We start from the raw sequence: 16060 nt of genomic DNA, 5'->3' as shown, positions 1-16060 counted from the left end.
TGGGTGACGACGCCGAATACTTTTGACGTTGGCACACGTCACAACTCTGCACAAATGTTTGAACTGACTTCCTCATTCCTACCCAATAGAGGTTACCAGCTACTCTCCGATATGTACGCAAAAACCCCGAGTGACCCCCAGTACTGGATGAATGAAACTCCTGCAACATTAAGGGTATGCATTTCGATTCTGCAGATAGCACCAGCCTACCATGATAGAATAGTCTCCCTTTGATCAATTGGAAACCCGGTTGAGATGTAGGATTCACATGCAAATCAGCCATTACTTTCTTTAAATAAGGATCATTCCTTACTTCATGTTGGATTTGTTGCTCCTGCATACATAATGGGAATGACATTATTCCTTTTAGTTCCACTTCTTCATGCATTCTTGAAAGGGCATCAACAGCTTTATTTTCTGGCCCGGGTTTGTACACTACCTCAAAATGATAACCCAATAGTTTGGCTATCCAATTCTGTTGATCAGCAGTAGTGATACGTTGCTGGAGCAAGTGTCGTAAACTTTTTTGATCGGAATACACTACAAACTTCCTTCCCAACAAATAAGGACGCCAATGTTGAACGGCCAACACCAATGCCATCAACTCCTTCTCATACGCCGACTTACTCAAATTATTCTTAGATAAGGCTTTGCTGAAGTAAGCTATGGGTTTCTTTTTCTGCATCAGTACCGCGCCTATTCCTCTCCTGGATGCATCACACTCAATCTCGAAGGGTTGTGCAAAATCCGGAAGGGTTAAAACTGGAGCTTGAATCATAACCCTTTTTAGATTCTCAAATGCCTTCAACTCTTCTGGTCCCCAATGAAACCCTTCCTTCTTGGTTAACTCCGTTAACGGTTTAGCTATCTTACCATAACCCACAATGAATTTCCGGTAATACCCTGTCAGCCCCAAAAAACCCCTCACCCCTTTGACATTATGAGGAACTGGCCATTCCAAAATGCTATTAATTTTTGCTGGGTCCACTGCCACCCCCTGTTTAGATATTACATGACTTAAATATTCAACCTTCCTGCTAGCAAAATTGCACTTCTTTTGGTTAACTACAAAACAATGGTGTTGCAAAATCTCTAATACTTGGGACAAGTGTGCTAAATGTTCCTTCCACCCCTTACTGTAGACTAGAATATCATCAAAGAAAACTAAGACAAACTTGCGAAGATATGGCTTAAAAAACTGATTCATGGTGGATTGGAAGGTAGCTGGAGCGTTTGTTAATCCAAAGGGCATTACTAGAAACTCATAGTGTCCTTCATGAGTCCGGAATGCCGTTTTTTGCATGTCTTCTTCCTTCACTCTGATTTGGTGATAACCGGATTTCAAGTCAAGTTTGGAGAAATACTCGGTTCCATGCAACTCATCTAATAATTCATCCACCACCGGTATCGGGTAGCGATCTGGAACTGTAACTTTATTCAACTCCCTATAATCAATACACATCCTCCATGAGCTATCTTTTTTTTACTAGAATGACAGGGCTTGAAAATGCGCTTGAACTGTTTCGAATGATACCTTGACTCAACATACTCCGAATTTGTTTTTCGATCTCCTCTTTGTGGTGATGAGGGTAACGATACGGTCTTACGCTTACTGGTCCAACATCCTTTTGTAACTCAATGGTATGATTAATTTCTCGTTTAGGTGGCAGCCCTGTATTTTCTTCAAAAACTCCCTTGAATTTGCTCAACAATTCATTAAGCTCCTGCTTTTGCACCTCGATCAGTTCCTGTACTTCATTTGTTGGTACCACTTCTTCTTCTAACAAACTGTGCAAGGAGTCCATCGGTGCATGAGATATGTTGTTGGTTGACACCTCTTTGGTAGTGAAGAATTGACCATGTAATTCCACCCTTTTTCCTTCCCATAGAAAACTAATGGTCATCTTCTCCCAGTCAAAAGTTACTTTTCCAAACCGTTGCAACCAAGCCACCCCCAATATCATATCTAGGTCACCCATTTCGAGGACATAAGCATCAACACTGGTGGTAAAGTCATTCAAACACACCTCCAATTTTCTACATTTTCCTCTTGTCGATACTCTGTGACCATCACCCAACTTCACTCCCGTTGATCTTCCTTGCTCAACATTTAGCCCTAAAGCAGTGGCCACATGAGGTGAGACAAAATTGTGACTGGCACCGCTGTCAATTAAAATCATAATTGAGACCCCCTTCAAGCTTCCTTGGAGGCGCAAAGTGATAGGAGGGGTATTGTTCGACTTAATGTTTGTTTCAGTAATACCAAATAACCCCATAGAGTTGCAATCTAGCACCTCTTCCTCATCTTCCTTAACTTCGATGGCTACCACCTCACCTTCCTCATTAATAGTTTCATCATCTCCTAAAATCACCAACCTGAGTTGTTTCTCAGCACACTGATGAAGAGGATGATACTTTTCTCCACATCGGAAACACAACCCTTGTGCTCTTCGCTCCATCAGCTCAGAATACGGCAAGTGCTTGAGGCCACGGTTGCGTTCTCCTCCATATCTCCTTCCTTCGTCACCTCTAGATCTGACTGTGCTGGTGTTTGCATTCGTATTCCCATTTGGGTTAGATGGTGAAGAACCCGTTTTACTTTGCACCGATCCAGCAGAATAATTAGTAGACCCATTTCCCACTCGGGTCAAACCTGGGTTATGTTGAGACCCAAAACCTGTTTTCCAACTAAGCCCATATCCTCCTGACCCACTTCCCTTCCAATTACGAGGCCCACCAGCACTTACTCTTGGCAACAACGACCCACGCATCTCCGTCTCCACGTCACGAGCGATCTTCATCGCCTGAACCCGTGAACGTGGATTCATTGTTCGAACCCTCAGACGAATATCCGTTTTGAGTCCTCCCATGAAATACCCCAAGTACTGCTCCTCCGGTAACCTCCCTACCTGCGACGATACATATTCAAAGGTGGTGATGTATTCGTCAACCGTTCCAGTCTGTTGTAAATCCTTCATTTCCTCAAAAGGGTTATCGCTTTGTCTTCCCCCATATCTCTCAATTAAAGCCTGTTTTAGCTTCAACCATGTCAAATCGTCTTTCGTCTCCCTCAACAAATTGAACCAGTGGATTGTTGCTCCTTGCATGCTTAGTTTTGCCAATCGGACCTTCACCTCCTCCGATGTACCCTGAACTTCGAAATACGTCTCAGCACGTGTGACCCAACCCACAGGATCGTCACCATCAAACGATGGTAACTCCACCTTCTTCACCGCCATCTTATACTCTGTCACAGACTCCTCCGAAAACGTAGGTCGTTCCACCGACTGTCGTCGCTCCCACAGTTTCGTAAACTCGCTCATCATGGTATCACGAAACTCTTGCATCATCATCTCACGAAAATCCCTCAACTACTGACGTACAGAATTCTCCACCGCCGAGAGCCTTTCTTCTACTGTTCTCATTCGATCTGACAACTTAGGTGGCATGTACTGGACAAGAATTCACTGGTACCTCTCGAAAATCCGGCAGGTCGGACCAATGATAGAACTAGCAGAAAAAATATATGAAACAATTTAAAGGAATGGTGAAATGAATTGTCTTTTTGTATTAACAGAAGGAAAGGTAAATAGCTAAAGTGTATAACCAGAGCTGAGCTCCTCCAGAGAGTACAATCTCCTAATACAAATGTTAGCAATAATCCTGCGTACCCTAACAAACACCACCCTCTCCCATATATCTCCCACTACTAACAACCTTCCTAAGAATCAGGGATTTCCTTTGCCACGTCACTAACAGAATTGTTCCCCACTTTCTTACCCCTGCGAACATAGACTCTCCATACAGCAGGATTGGGCCTTTCATTAGTAACAGGCCCAATAGTAGTTGTTCTATCAGTTGCTTACTTAAAATTCTGGTTTCTATCATTGGTCCGACCTACCGGATTCGAAGAAGAGAGCCAGTGAAATAAAGATTGTGAATGCTACCTAATATGCTTTGGAGGTGAGAATGGTGACAATGGAAGGTTTAATGCGCCAAGCTTTGGAAGAATTTCGTCGGGATTTGCGAAGTTACTTAATCGTTCCATCGTTGAGAGGCAATGTTCATCTTCCATTGATGAACTGTTAGAATTCAAGATGGCGGTGAAGAAGGTTGAACTTCTGATGTTTGACGGTGAAGATCCAGTTGGATGGATCACTCGTGCAAAAACTTACTTTGAAGTTCAAGGAATTTCAGAGGGGTGAAGGTTCAATTGTCAAAATTAAGCATGGAAGGTAAAACCATCCATTGGTTCAACTTCTTGCGCGAATAAGAAGACCTGAATAAGATGACCTGACCTTGTTGAAATTGAACCAAGCATTAATTGAGAGATACGGAGGAAGGAAGAATGATAGTTCTTTCGAAGAATTGAAGATTTTAAAACAAGACGGAAGTGTGGATGAGTACATCACAGATTTTGAGTTTGTATCTTCGCATGTGAGAAGATTACCAGAAGAACAATATTTAGGGTATTTGTTGGGTGGCCGAAAGAAAAAGATACGATTGATGGTGAGAACCTTTCATCCCATAACACGTGTGGAAGCGTTTCATCCCATAACGCATGTGGAAGCGATGAAGATTGGTCGTGGTGTTGAAACTGGGCTATGAGGTTCGTTCTTGCATTGTGGTGGAGGAAGATACACAAAATCGAAGAAAGGAGGTAACAAAGTTTAATTTGGAGCTTATTGAAGGAAACATGTCGGGTCATCTCTCAGGCCCAAATATAGGAAACAAGGGATTAGGACTATTCAAGAATGATCAATCTGGGTCGGGTTCTGATTCAATTGCAATCACACAGAGGTTCAACCCTACACACAGTCAAGCACGCGTTTAAATAGCAACAACGAGCGTTGTGGAGGCGTCGACGATCAGAAACGTGGGTAAAACACCTCCCCTACAGTGAATTAATGGAGCACAAGGCACGAGGGCTATGTTTTCAGTGCGGAAAACGTTATCACCCTCTGCATCAGTGTGAAGAAAAAGTGATTTTGGGCGATGATGAAGCGATTAATGAAGCTGGGGAGATCATTGCCATTGAGTTGAAGGAAGGAGATGAAGAAATTACTCCAACTTGCAATTCTTTAGAGTCCTTTGGGTTAAAAGACAAAAGCAAAGCTCAAGGATCTTTCCCTAACCCCTTACTCCTTGAATGCATGGTAAAAGGAATGTCAATAACATTAATGGTGGAGACCGGAGCTAGTCATAACTTCATATCTCCTATATTGACAGAAATCTTGCAACTTTCGGTGGATCAGAATAAGGTAACAACTGTTAAACCTGGGAATGACAATTGTGTCACTACGACAGGGATGTCTAAGAGCCTAGAAGTTCACCTTGGCAACTTCCCCACCAGGCTTGAGGCATACATATTGGAGTTAGAATGGATTGATATGATTTTAGGGGTGGTCTGGTTGCACAAACCAGAAACTTTTTACCGTAATGTGCAATATCAATGTTTTAAAAACCAGCCCGATGATTGATCAACTGACATGATTGAATCAGACGATGGTTATATATCAGTTGCGTGTTGAAACGGGGAGAGGAGCAACTAAAGCTTAAAGTTAAGAAAGAGTAAAGGTTAAAAGTGCGAGAGATAAAAAACATAAAATGACATTAAAACTGATTACATATGCAACACAAGTTCACAACAACACAATTTCCTTTTTACAATGCACCAATGTTCTTAAGACCAAGAACAACACCAACACCAATGATGTGTCCAACAGTTCCACATGCCAAAGTATCAGCAAGGGTGAAACCAGCTGGGTCGCCGGTCTGCAAGCCTGAGTCCCTAGCCTCCAGCTTTAGTCCAGCAGTTGCTTTCCTGTTTGCTGACGGAGCCAATCCAAATCTTCCAGCAAACAGCATTAGAGTTGTAGATGCCACCATAATCTGCACAGCATATCAAAGTCAATCATATATTTACCTATCAAAGGTTTCAGAAGTTTCTGCAACTATATCACAATTGTAATCGTGTCATAAATCATAAACACTTCAAGCGCGATGCTGCTGCAATTTAAAACCTATAAAAGCATTGGAATTGGGTCTAATTCTTGAGATCTTACCACATTAGTGGATGAACCAATGAAGTCACAACGAACTCCCAAAGCACTCTTTCCCTTGCGCTTTGTCATAGATTGGGAAGCAACCTGTGCATATAGAGTAATGTTATTTGAAATTTGAACATAAAAATATAACAAAAGAATGGAAAATTGATGTATATGAAAAAGGTGGTTAATTACCAAACCCTGCACAGGAGAAGGTTTCAATTGTGGTCTAAGACCAGTGAATTGAGGGACAGTTGACATCATAGAGGTTGCCATTTCTTCAAGCTATGAGAGCAAATGAAAAATAGTTTGAATCAGTTTTTCTTCAAGCTATGTTTGAGCTTCTTCCTCTATACTCAAAGTTTTTCAAGGTTTATGATATGATATTATGATGTAAGAAGTAAACAGAATCTAATATTAGCCACCAAAGTAACTTGTGGCTTCAGAATGTTGATATTAGATGGCCATAGATATGTTACTCCGACGTGGCATTATCTGATTTGATTTCATTTTGTGAGATTGGATAATGTCTTAGCTCCTCGTTTGTTTCATATCTGACCTGTACATGTATCCTTTTTACTTGAGCTATTTCTTTATTTTGTAGCACCATATCAATCTTAGATTCTATATTGTTAATCTTTTTAAATGATTTTTCAAATTGGAAAATATTAATTAAGTGTGTGTGTCTATGTTTGAATCTATTTGTCAAATGTATTCATAAAATTATTTATTAAATTTGTTTTTATCTCTAACATTAACATAATGTTAAAACTAAGTTGATTTAAGAACAATGACTCTTCATTTACTTTGCTAATAATAATAAAAATGTTTAAATTTGTTTATTGTTGTACTAAATATCTCATAATTTATTTTTAATTCTTCAAAAAAAAATTTAAATGATTCTCTTAAATTTTTTTTTTCAATCATATAGCTTAACTTTTTATAACTTAGCGAGAAAATTAAATGACAATTTTAGCAACCTAGCAACTGAGCGATTGAAATGTTAATTTTAATAATATTTATTACATGTGTTAAAAGAATAAACACTTTTTATACTGTATCAAATGAACAATGATTGAATTTTCTATCCCAAAGTTAAACGGTTTATCATCGGTTATTTTTATTGTAATCTTTCAAATTTTTATTTCAACCTAGTAGTAGTCGATTTTTCAATGTGCTTGTTAAGCAAGATCGTTCGAGAAAATTTTTAGTGGTTTTGTTCCTCAACATTGTCGAAAGGCACGAGAGTGATTTCTAAGGGGTACATGATGTAAAATATGACTACCCCATTTAAATATTGGTAACATCTTAATTAAGTTTTTGAAAAATAATTTAACTAAAACAAAACATTCCAAGTATTAGTGTCAATTGAAGAAAGAGGAAACAAAAGTTAGAGCAAGAACAATAATTGATTCCTATAAATTTAGTAAATTCAAACATGACATTAACTATTAGGAAATCTTTATCATTCTATCCAATGCCAGTCTTCCCATTTATTTCAATATCAATACAAGAAAAGGACAACTGAATCAACCAAAGAAAATGGAGCAAACGAAAGTAAGACCTCCATATTTTAATGCTTCCACCCTTCTCTCTTTCTCCACCCTTCTCCGTTTTCCATTTTTCAATGTTTTCTCTAGAATAAATTTACATGAATGCTAATCCCCCAGACAAGCAAACAATATGAAACAAACTATGTATATAAAACAAAAACATCACAAATTAGCAAAAGGCTAAAATGCAAACCAAGAGAGTTTTTACATGCTACCAGCTCGAGCTGGAGATGGTTTTGGCTTCACTTTGGCCATGTTCACAAGGTCCCCAAATAACTTATCCTCTGGCTTGGACGGCTTCCCTGATGGAACATAAGATGCAGAAATCTGATTAGAGTTTCGTAAATAACTATCATCTCTTACAGACATTCCATGCATTTGCTGCTCAATGTATGGAACTCCGTGTTGTTGTTGTTGTTGTTGACCGTAGCCATAACCTACATATTGGTTTCCATACATCTGTTGTGGATACATGGAAACTGCAGGACCACCTTGCATTTGATGTGAAGCCATACCCATGTAGTGCCCTGCACCACCTTGCATGTGCTGAGGGTGCATGCCTAACTGATTGCTTCCAAAATGGTTATTGTTTGCAGACATATGATTGTTCACATTCGGTTGCATATACATACCACCAGCCTGGCCATAACCCATTGCCTGAGGCATTTGATGATTTGCAGCACTTTGTACATGTGTCATAGCCATATGACCGCCTTGCGGTGGTTGGTGATACTGGGCGCCTGCTACAGGACTGCCATTGTCAGCCGGTTGAGCTTCCCACGGAGGTGGCGGCAATGATCCATTATTTTGCGCACCTATAAAACCGAAAAAAGTGACACAATGAAGTCTGAAATACAAGAGCACAAACCCTATACAGCCAAATTCATAATCCATCCAACCAACCAACATATCACTGCAAGTAAGTGATGAAAGGTAAAACCGGCGTTTTACAATTTCATGAACAGACTAAAAAAAACATTTCAAAAGAGAAGGTAATTTTGAAGAAATTCTTCCAAATGTGAATAATTTAAATCAAACGAAGAAATATTACCATAAGGAGAAGCTGGCTGTTGCTGTTCTGCAACCTGACCATTCCAGACAGGACCTGTACTTTGTGTATCCAGTGATTGTTCATACTGAGGTGGACCAGCATTTGACACACTTCCATTGGGAATCTGACCATTCCAGGCAGGACCTGTACTTTGTGTATGCAGTGATTGCTCATAGTGAGGTGAACCAGCATTCGGCACACTTCCATTGGGGTAAAATCCACCTTGAGATATGAATGTCTGCTGTTGTTGAAATTGAGGAGTAAATGGACCAGATTGGCCAGCAACATTAGTTTGCTGGGTTGGCTGGGTATTGACAGACGTGGGTGCACTGTCTCCATTAGAAAACATATCAAAAAGAACAAGGGCGTTCTGATCAGACACAGGACTGGCAGCATGTTGTTCTCCCAGAGGAACAAGAGCAAGCGAAGTATCTGCTTTTGGTGAACCATAGGTATCACCACTGAGAAGGTCCCACTTGGGATCAACTTTGGCAGGTACAGCAGAACCATTAGACGTAGCTGGTGCGGGAAGCATTAACTGATTCAATGTTTGGGAGCCTGCTTCAGCACCAGAAGAGGACCTACACATATATTTAGGTAAATGTATATGATAAGAGCCATAGCCATCAAACTAGTTAGGTTAAGTTGAAAATATTTCCTACAACTATGTGTTACAACATATTCATACATAAAATGACAAATGTAAGCCTGCAGCAGAGATTTGAGTTTGGCCGAACTCATCCCTACAAAACCGACTTGTAAGGCGAGGGATGTCACTCTTTATAAAGCCTTTTCAAAAACTCTGATGGTCTTGCATAATATATCTCAAGTGCATAGCCTCTATCTTTGCAAATTATCGAAGTAAATCATAATAATGACTAAAATTAAACTATTCAAAGGAACAGAACAGCATCGAATTCTAAAGAAAGCTAGATAAAACTCAATTTCAATCTATATGTCCATATCTGATAGATAAACTACTCTTAACATCGAAGTTACCACTCCAGAAAAAAAAATAATAGGAACAAGTTGCCTGGACAAATATTAGTTATTTCAAATAGTACACTACTTCTATATGCCAATAAACTAGCAAACAGTAATGAATCAAGTAGATTCTCATGATGTGAAGCGAATAGTAACATGTCAGTCAATAAATGCAAATAATATACATGAGCAAATCAATAATGTAAAAGAAAAAGACAGGCAGATTACCTCCCATCAGTTTGTTTGCCAGTGTCTCCAGTATCAACCAATGGAGCATCAACATCTACAAGTGGCCCAGCAGGTGCGGGTTTTGAATTCTCTAAGTGTTTTCCATTTTGAGTAGAAAGTCCTGACAAAAAAGATTCATGCCTGGCAAGTACACGCTGCAGATCATCATTGAGAGCTAGTCCCTGGCATAGCAATGATTCATCCCTGGAAAAACATGGAGAAAATACCATAATAAAATACTTCTTATATTCTTTATATACAACAACAACAACAACAAAGTCTTATCCCACTAAGTGGGGTCGGCTACATGGTTCAACTTCAGCCATAATGTTCCATCCAGAACCATGCTTCTTACATTTTTTATATAACAAGATAAATTTTATTATGTGTTTAGAGTCCCACGTTAGATGAGGTATGACCTGAAAATGTGTTTATAAGTGAGACAACCCTCACTTTACAAGCCAATTTTGTAGGATTGAGTTAGGCTCAACCCAAATTCTAAGATGGTATCATAGTCTATCAAAGATCCGTCAGGCCACCTCTAGTCCTAGGCATGCGAGCAGGCGGGTTGAGATTTCCATGTCGGATGGGATATGACCTATAGTGTTTATAAGTGGAACACATCTCTCACCTTACAAATTGGTTCTGTAGCATTGGGTTGGACCAACCCGAATTTTAAGTCTAAGAATACAATTAACATGAATCCAGCATATACAGAATATCATATGCGGTGCTCAATCTTTATAACTGTCCCGGAATGCTAACTAAGTCTCCTATTGTAAACATTCCAGAGTCCTGCCTTTTTCTGGGCCAATACCTGGTCTGTTTTCCCTTTTGGGCTTCTTTCATCATTTGAATGTGGGCCTACTATGAGTTGAGCAACTGCTCAAATGTTCTTGTAAGCTCTTGAAATTTCGATAAAAATCTCAGCAATCAGAACTATCACTTACGGTTTCTTATCAGTTTCATAATATCATAGAAAGGAACATATGAGGCCTTACGTAGTTGAGTTTACAAGGTGTACCACTCTTTGCTTGTATGTTCTACACTGCTCTACCAAATCAACAACAACCTCCTGTCTAAGCCCCTGAAATAGAAAACAAAGGACATACATCAGATGTAGTAAAGTAGGAATTTACTCTTTACAACATGAGAATCAATAGTTTCTTGAGTTTTGTGCTTAGATGTTGAAAGGAAAGCATATTTAGACTATAAGAACAAGTTCATAAGGGATGGAAGGAATGCATTGGCATTAGTTGACATTGTAACATTGTTTACAAAGCACCAAATACTTTAGAATTCGGCAACTGCAAACTGCTTAGAGTGATAAACCTCCTAAGGAATCAAAATAAATTATCACATTGTCTGATTTAAATTTTGCAAAGAGGCTGTTAATAGATCCAAATCCATATCCTATTTGTTACTTTTCAAGGATGACAGTTCCCCTCTTGCTGAACTCCACTAATCCCTCTTGTTGGCCCCAATTTCTTTTTCTAAATAATATATGGAACATTTCCTTTTGTTTCTATTGTTAGATATTTGCAATCACATGGCATCAATGGAGATGATTTTATTGCTGCCGTCAAAGAAAAAGGCAATCAAACATTTTTTCTTTATCTTGGAGAAGAACAGATGGGAGTCTTTGACAAAAAAAAAGGAGTCAAGTGATGTGTTTTATTTGGCCTTCAAAGCTGAACCCTAAATTTAATCTAAAGGTTTATAATAAATCTTCTCACTCTCACATAAAAAAGTTATTCTCACTAGATAAGTCTCCTATACATACATATATCAGTTAAGAAAACAAAATGAGAAGAGAAAACAAAATGAGCTGCAGTGTTTTGTCTAGAATGGATAATTAAAAATAATAATGATAAATACAAGCTGATAATCACCCCAACTGTGAACAAACTATTAATTCACTTGACAGACCAAAATATAATTGGACAAGTTGCAATTTTCATCTCTGCATCTTCTACTCGCTTTTATGTTCCGATGAGGAAAAAGAAAATGAGGAAAGAAAATAGAAAAAATGAGTAGATTTTATATATAGTTTGGATTAATAGAAAACAGAAAGAATAATAAATTCCTCTCTGTTTGGATAGATGGAAGGAAAATTGAAAGAAAGAATATGAGATGAGTGTAATTTTTTTTTTACCCTTTTGACAAAAATATGTTTTAATGGAGGGAAGTAAAACCAAAGGCATTGTATTTACCCTTTTGACTTTTATCAAAACTTGTTTCCATTAACTAGTTTTATTTTCCCCACATTTTAGCTTGTAATCAAATACTTATGTTTCATCCTCAAATTCTTCATTCAGTCAATTTCAATGACTACCAAAAATTTTCATTGTTTTCTGCCTTTATAATCAGAGATCACTAAAGGAAACCTATGATTGTCTCATACAAACATGTTACAACCATACCCAGTGAATAACCACCTATATCAGCAGATGGTGCCCAAAGAATACAAGGGAGAGGGATCAGAAAAAATAGCCAGTCAGTTAGCATTACATTAACTATAATCATTTAAAGATCCTCAAAACAAAGTGGTGACTATGGTTTGGTCTAGGGATTTTAAAACACATAAACCAAATAAAGTAAACCCCAAGGGTTGGCCTGTTGGTGAAGGTTTGGGGTTTGAGAGTGTGCTAACAATCTCTGTGTTGGGCCAGTTCATAAAGAGCTTTGCTCTGGCTTTAAATGGGTCCCTCTAGTGGACATTGGGACTAGTCCCCTTGGGTTAGTCGGTGGAAAGCCGGATACCAAGCTTTAAAAAAAACATAAACCATATAAAGTGAATAATTTGAATACTAGAATTGAGCAACTTACTTCTTTGTTGTTGGGGTCTATTGCATTGAGCATTTCCGCGAGAACGTCCATAATACCATGTGCATTCTGTATTTCGGTCAAACTGGGAAAGAAATGCAAAATAAACCACAAAAAAGCATAAATTTATGTGGCAATCTGTACAACAAATAACTTTCATCATCATTATAATTATACCGATAGAAGTGTCTACTAAGTACAATATGCTCATTGCATATTAAATAAGAGAGGAGATTTATACAGCTTAACTCCTTAGATTTGAAAAATCAGTACATTCACAGTTAAAAAGACATTGATGATTGTATCAAGACTAGCATTTTTCACATATCCTATAAAGTGAAAAGATGGCGATGAATTAAAAAGAAGGGAAATATGTGATATCTTTACCACACAGAAAATATGCCCTTGTAATAGATATGATCATGAACTTACGGGCCATAATCCAGATGAAACTAGAAATATAGAGAACCATGATGTCGGACATCAAAAATAATCCAAAGACTGAACTAGTTAGTGTTGGGCGCAACAATAATCCATATGGAGACTATAAATTAATAAATCCAAGTCAACAACCACCTTTTAGATGACAAAGAAAAAGAATTAGAAACATACCTTAGTGTTGGAAATTCTGACTCTGCAGATGTCTCAGCTGTATCCGGCTGACCATCCATGCCACGCATGTTTGGAGGGTATGAAGCCAACGGTTGTGTTTGTGGAGGAGTGAATACAGGTGCAGACTGTTCAGATCTTTGAGGAAATACTGCCCCGGCACGCTGAAATAAGCAAATCCTTTGCATAATAAAAAAAATAAACAAATAACTAAATTTTAAAAAGGGTCATCATGTATATATCCAAAGAATAACAAATCACACTCAAAACCCATATATAAGCAATCATAAACAATTGTTTCCAACCTCCAAACAAAAATGTTAAATGTTGGTTTTTCTCTTGAACTGTTTTTTAATTTTTGCAATGCCAAGTAAAGAGGAATATTTGGAAACTAAGTAAAAATTAGTCGTAAACAATACCAACAGTTCCTGGTATGCAGCATAATATTGTGGATATCTTGCCCTTGGTCCTCCAAAAGCTTCTTGCCAAGTATCTATAAGAAGCAATATCTTCTCTTTGACATGAAAATCAGGCTACAATTGGCATGGAAAATAATATCAACACGTTTTACAACATGAAAGTAGAAATAACAAACAACGTACGGAAACTGTTACAAGATCTGAGAAATCATCCATACCTTTTTCTTTACTATTCTCACCATCTCATGAAGCACATTTTTCTCTGCAACATGCATGTGAACAATATCCCCACAGTTCTTTATGATTGTCTCCAGCAACTAGAATACAGAAGACCAACAGGAAAACAAATGAATTTTTCTGAATATCGAATGTACAGACATGCCAAATATACCCACTATAGAGAATGCTTCCTAGCTGAACAAACATCGTTTGAGAAGGTACTAGTGTACTCCAAGGGTTTAGCTGATTTGAACAAAAAGTGACCAGCTAATGTGTAATTTAAGGCTATGATTTGGTAGATGGAACAGCTGGGATCGCACCTATAAGAAAGATAGTCAAATCTCGACTAGGTGCTTTGGACATGTGGAGGAAAGTTGTAGATTCCGTAATAAGGATAGTAAATAAGATGGAAGGCAAAGCCATTGCTAGAGAGAGGTAAAGGAAAGCCAAAATATTTATAGTCAACACTTCAAAAAAAGATCTAGAGGCCAATGGTTTGGCTGTAAATATGGTTAATGATAGAATGTTATGGTGTTGTTTGATCCACATACTCGACCCCGCTAGGCGGGTGTTTGATCCACATACTCGACCCCGCTAGGCGGGTGTTTGATCCACACACTCAACCCCGCTAGGCGGGTGTTTGATCCACTTAGTCTATAATCTTTCACAAGGAGGGTAGATTTTCACGAAAATCGTCATTAACTTCGGCATATTAAAAATCTCATCAATTGATTTATAACTAAGGTGGGTAGATGTTTTTAACAATCTCTAAGGTTTGACAAAGTAAGGATAATTTTACTAATGGAAGTCTTTTCTTATTTCAAAAAGCAATCACCCTCCTTTTTCTTGAGAGTCTAGCAGCACAGCCTTTTATGTAATTATGCCAAGGTTTTCATTTGAAGCTTATACGGTCTATGTAGAACTTACTACAGACAAAATTAAACACCGGTAGGATGATAGTCTCACACTTGAAAGTTGAAAGATTAGAGAAACTTCCTCCAACTCCAAGTTTTTAGTAATAAGCTAATAATAATGACTCAACCATTTAGAGCCTATCAATTGTAATGGAAGTCATTATTTCAAATGTTGCTACTAAGGAAAACCACAAACATCCTATTGAATTAATATCTATTAGACATAAAACTCATTCATGTGCTTTCAAAATGGCTTTAGCTTTTGGGACTAAATTAATACAAAAAGAAAAGATAGAGAACCAAAGTGCAGCCTAGCTTTTAGGACTGGTCTGAAAATAAATACATGAATAAATTTGTATATAAAACGATACTTCACTTACCGTCAATGCAAGGAGTTGAGCTTTAGAATGTCTACTTCCAATCCGCTTCTTTATACCTTTGACAACGTCCTTTACTTGCCTAATAAGCATAGCCAAAGAGAGTTCTCAATATATCAAAGTACAAACCAAGAGAAAACCCCAAACATCAATAATCAATCATCAAATTTCAAATTCCCCTTTACAACTTAGCTGAAGTTTCGATCGAAAAACCTCAAAAATTTGTTAGCAATTTTTCCAAAAGAAGTATAAAAAAAAATCGATGGAACTAAAAATAACGAGAGAAGAAGGAACACATACCCAGGGTCATGATTGAGTATGTCACAGATCTCGATATTCATGGCCCAATCGGGACCGATGAGCATATCGCTCGTGGCGCGTTCAACCATGGAATTCACCATCTCCGGTCACCGATTCGAAACGGAATAAGATCAGTTATTTTCCGGCGACCGTAAACCGAATCACCGAGACGATAGGAGAATGATCCCGGAGATTAACTTTTCTGTATAGGAAGGAAGATCGGTGATTCCGTTGATGGAAAGGTTTTGAGGGTTAGAAATGGAACTTTGAAGCGAACAAAACAACGATCTTGTTAAAAAAATGTGACACGTGTCTATTTAGTTGAGATTAGTATCTAATGCCGTTGATTATGAAGACCGCTTTTTGATCAACGGTATTTAGTGTGATCTTACGTAGACATGCCTAACAAACCCACCAAGAGAGGTCAAATAAGTAACTCCGGACATATTGGCATTAGTTACCTTTGTGGAAGGAAAAGCCACAATAAATCTCTACCTTATTAATTAACGCTTTCTTACGATTTTTTTTTAAAT

The 16060-nt window shown here is 38.1% G+C and overlaps 3 protein-coding genes across 4 annotated transcripts; all 3 read right to left on the bottom strand.

The window, feature by feature from the left end:
- Nucleotides 1–1472: 1472 nt before the first annotated feature.
- On the bottom strand, nucleotides 1473–3353 carry LOC127093885 (uncharacterized). The gene has a single exon (XM_051032781.1). The coding sequence runs from the start codon at nucleotides 3351–3353 to the stop codon at nucleotides 1473–1475; it is 1881 nt and encodes a 626-aa protein (XP_050888738.1).
- A 2241-nt stretch (nucleotides 3354–5594) lies between these two features.
- Nucleotides 5595–6485, bottom strand: LOC127091001 (photosystem I reaction center subunit psaK, chloroplastic). Its single transcript, XM_051029491.1, has 3 exons — nucleotides 6243–6485; nucleotides 6066–6149; nucleotides 5595–5892 (listed from the first exon to the last, which is right to left on the bottom strand). The coding sequence occupies exons 1-3, from the start codon at nucleotides 6321–6323 to the stop codon at nucleotides 5665–5667; spliced, it is 393 nt and encodes a 130-aa protein (XP_050885448.1). The 5' UTR covers nucleotides 6324–6485; the 3' UTR covers nucleotides 5595–5664.
- A 952-nt stretch (nucleotides 6486–7437) lies between these two features.
- On the bottom strand, nucleotides 7438–15794 carry LOC127098548 (TOM1-like protein 9). 2 transcript variants are annotated; one of them, XM_051037162.1, is made up of 10 exons: nucleotides 15528–15794; nucleotides 15231–15309; nucleotides 13936–14034; nucleotides 13718–13831; nucleotides 13302–13462; nucleotides 12693–12774; nucleotides 10865–10950; nucleotides 9864–10067; nucleotides 8652–9232; nucleotides 7438–8415 (listed from the first exon to the last, which is right to left on the bottom strand). In XM_051037162.1, the coding sequence occupies exons 1-10, from the start codon at nucleotides 15626–15628 to the stop codon at nucleotides 7805–7807; spliced, it is 2118 nt and encodes a 705-aa protein (XP_050893119.1). In that variant the 5' UTR covers nucleotides 15629–15794; the 3' UTR covers nucleotides 7438–7804. The 2 variants fall into 2 exon arrangements, with proteins under 2 accessions (XP_050893119.1, XP_050893120.1); XM_051037163.1 differs by lacking the exon at nucleotides 15528–15794 and having other exon boundaries at nucleotides 13302–13478; nucleotides 15231–15307.
- Between the last annotated feature and the right edge of the window lie 266 nt (nucleotides 15795–16060).

Source organism: Lathyrus oleraceus, chromosome 6 (assembly GCF_024323335.1).
Source record: "Lathyrus oleraceus cultivar Zhongwan6 chromosome 6, CAAS_Psat_ZW6_1.0, whole genome shotgun sequence".
Taxonomy (NCBI): Eukaryota; Viridiplantae; Streptophyta; class Magnoliopsida; order Fabales; family Fabaceae; genus Lathyrus; species Lathyrus oleraceus.
This window is presented reverse-complemented; position numbering and strand designations above follow the sequence as displayed.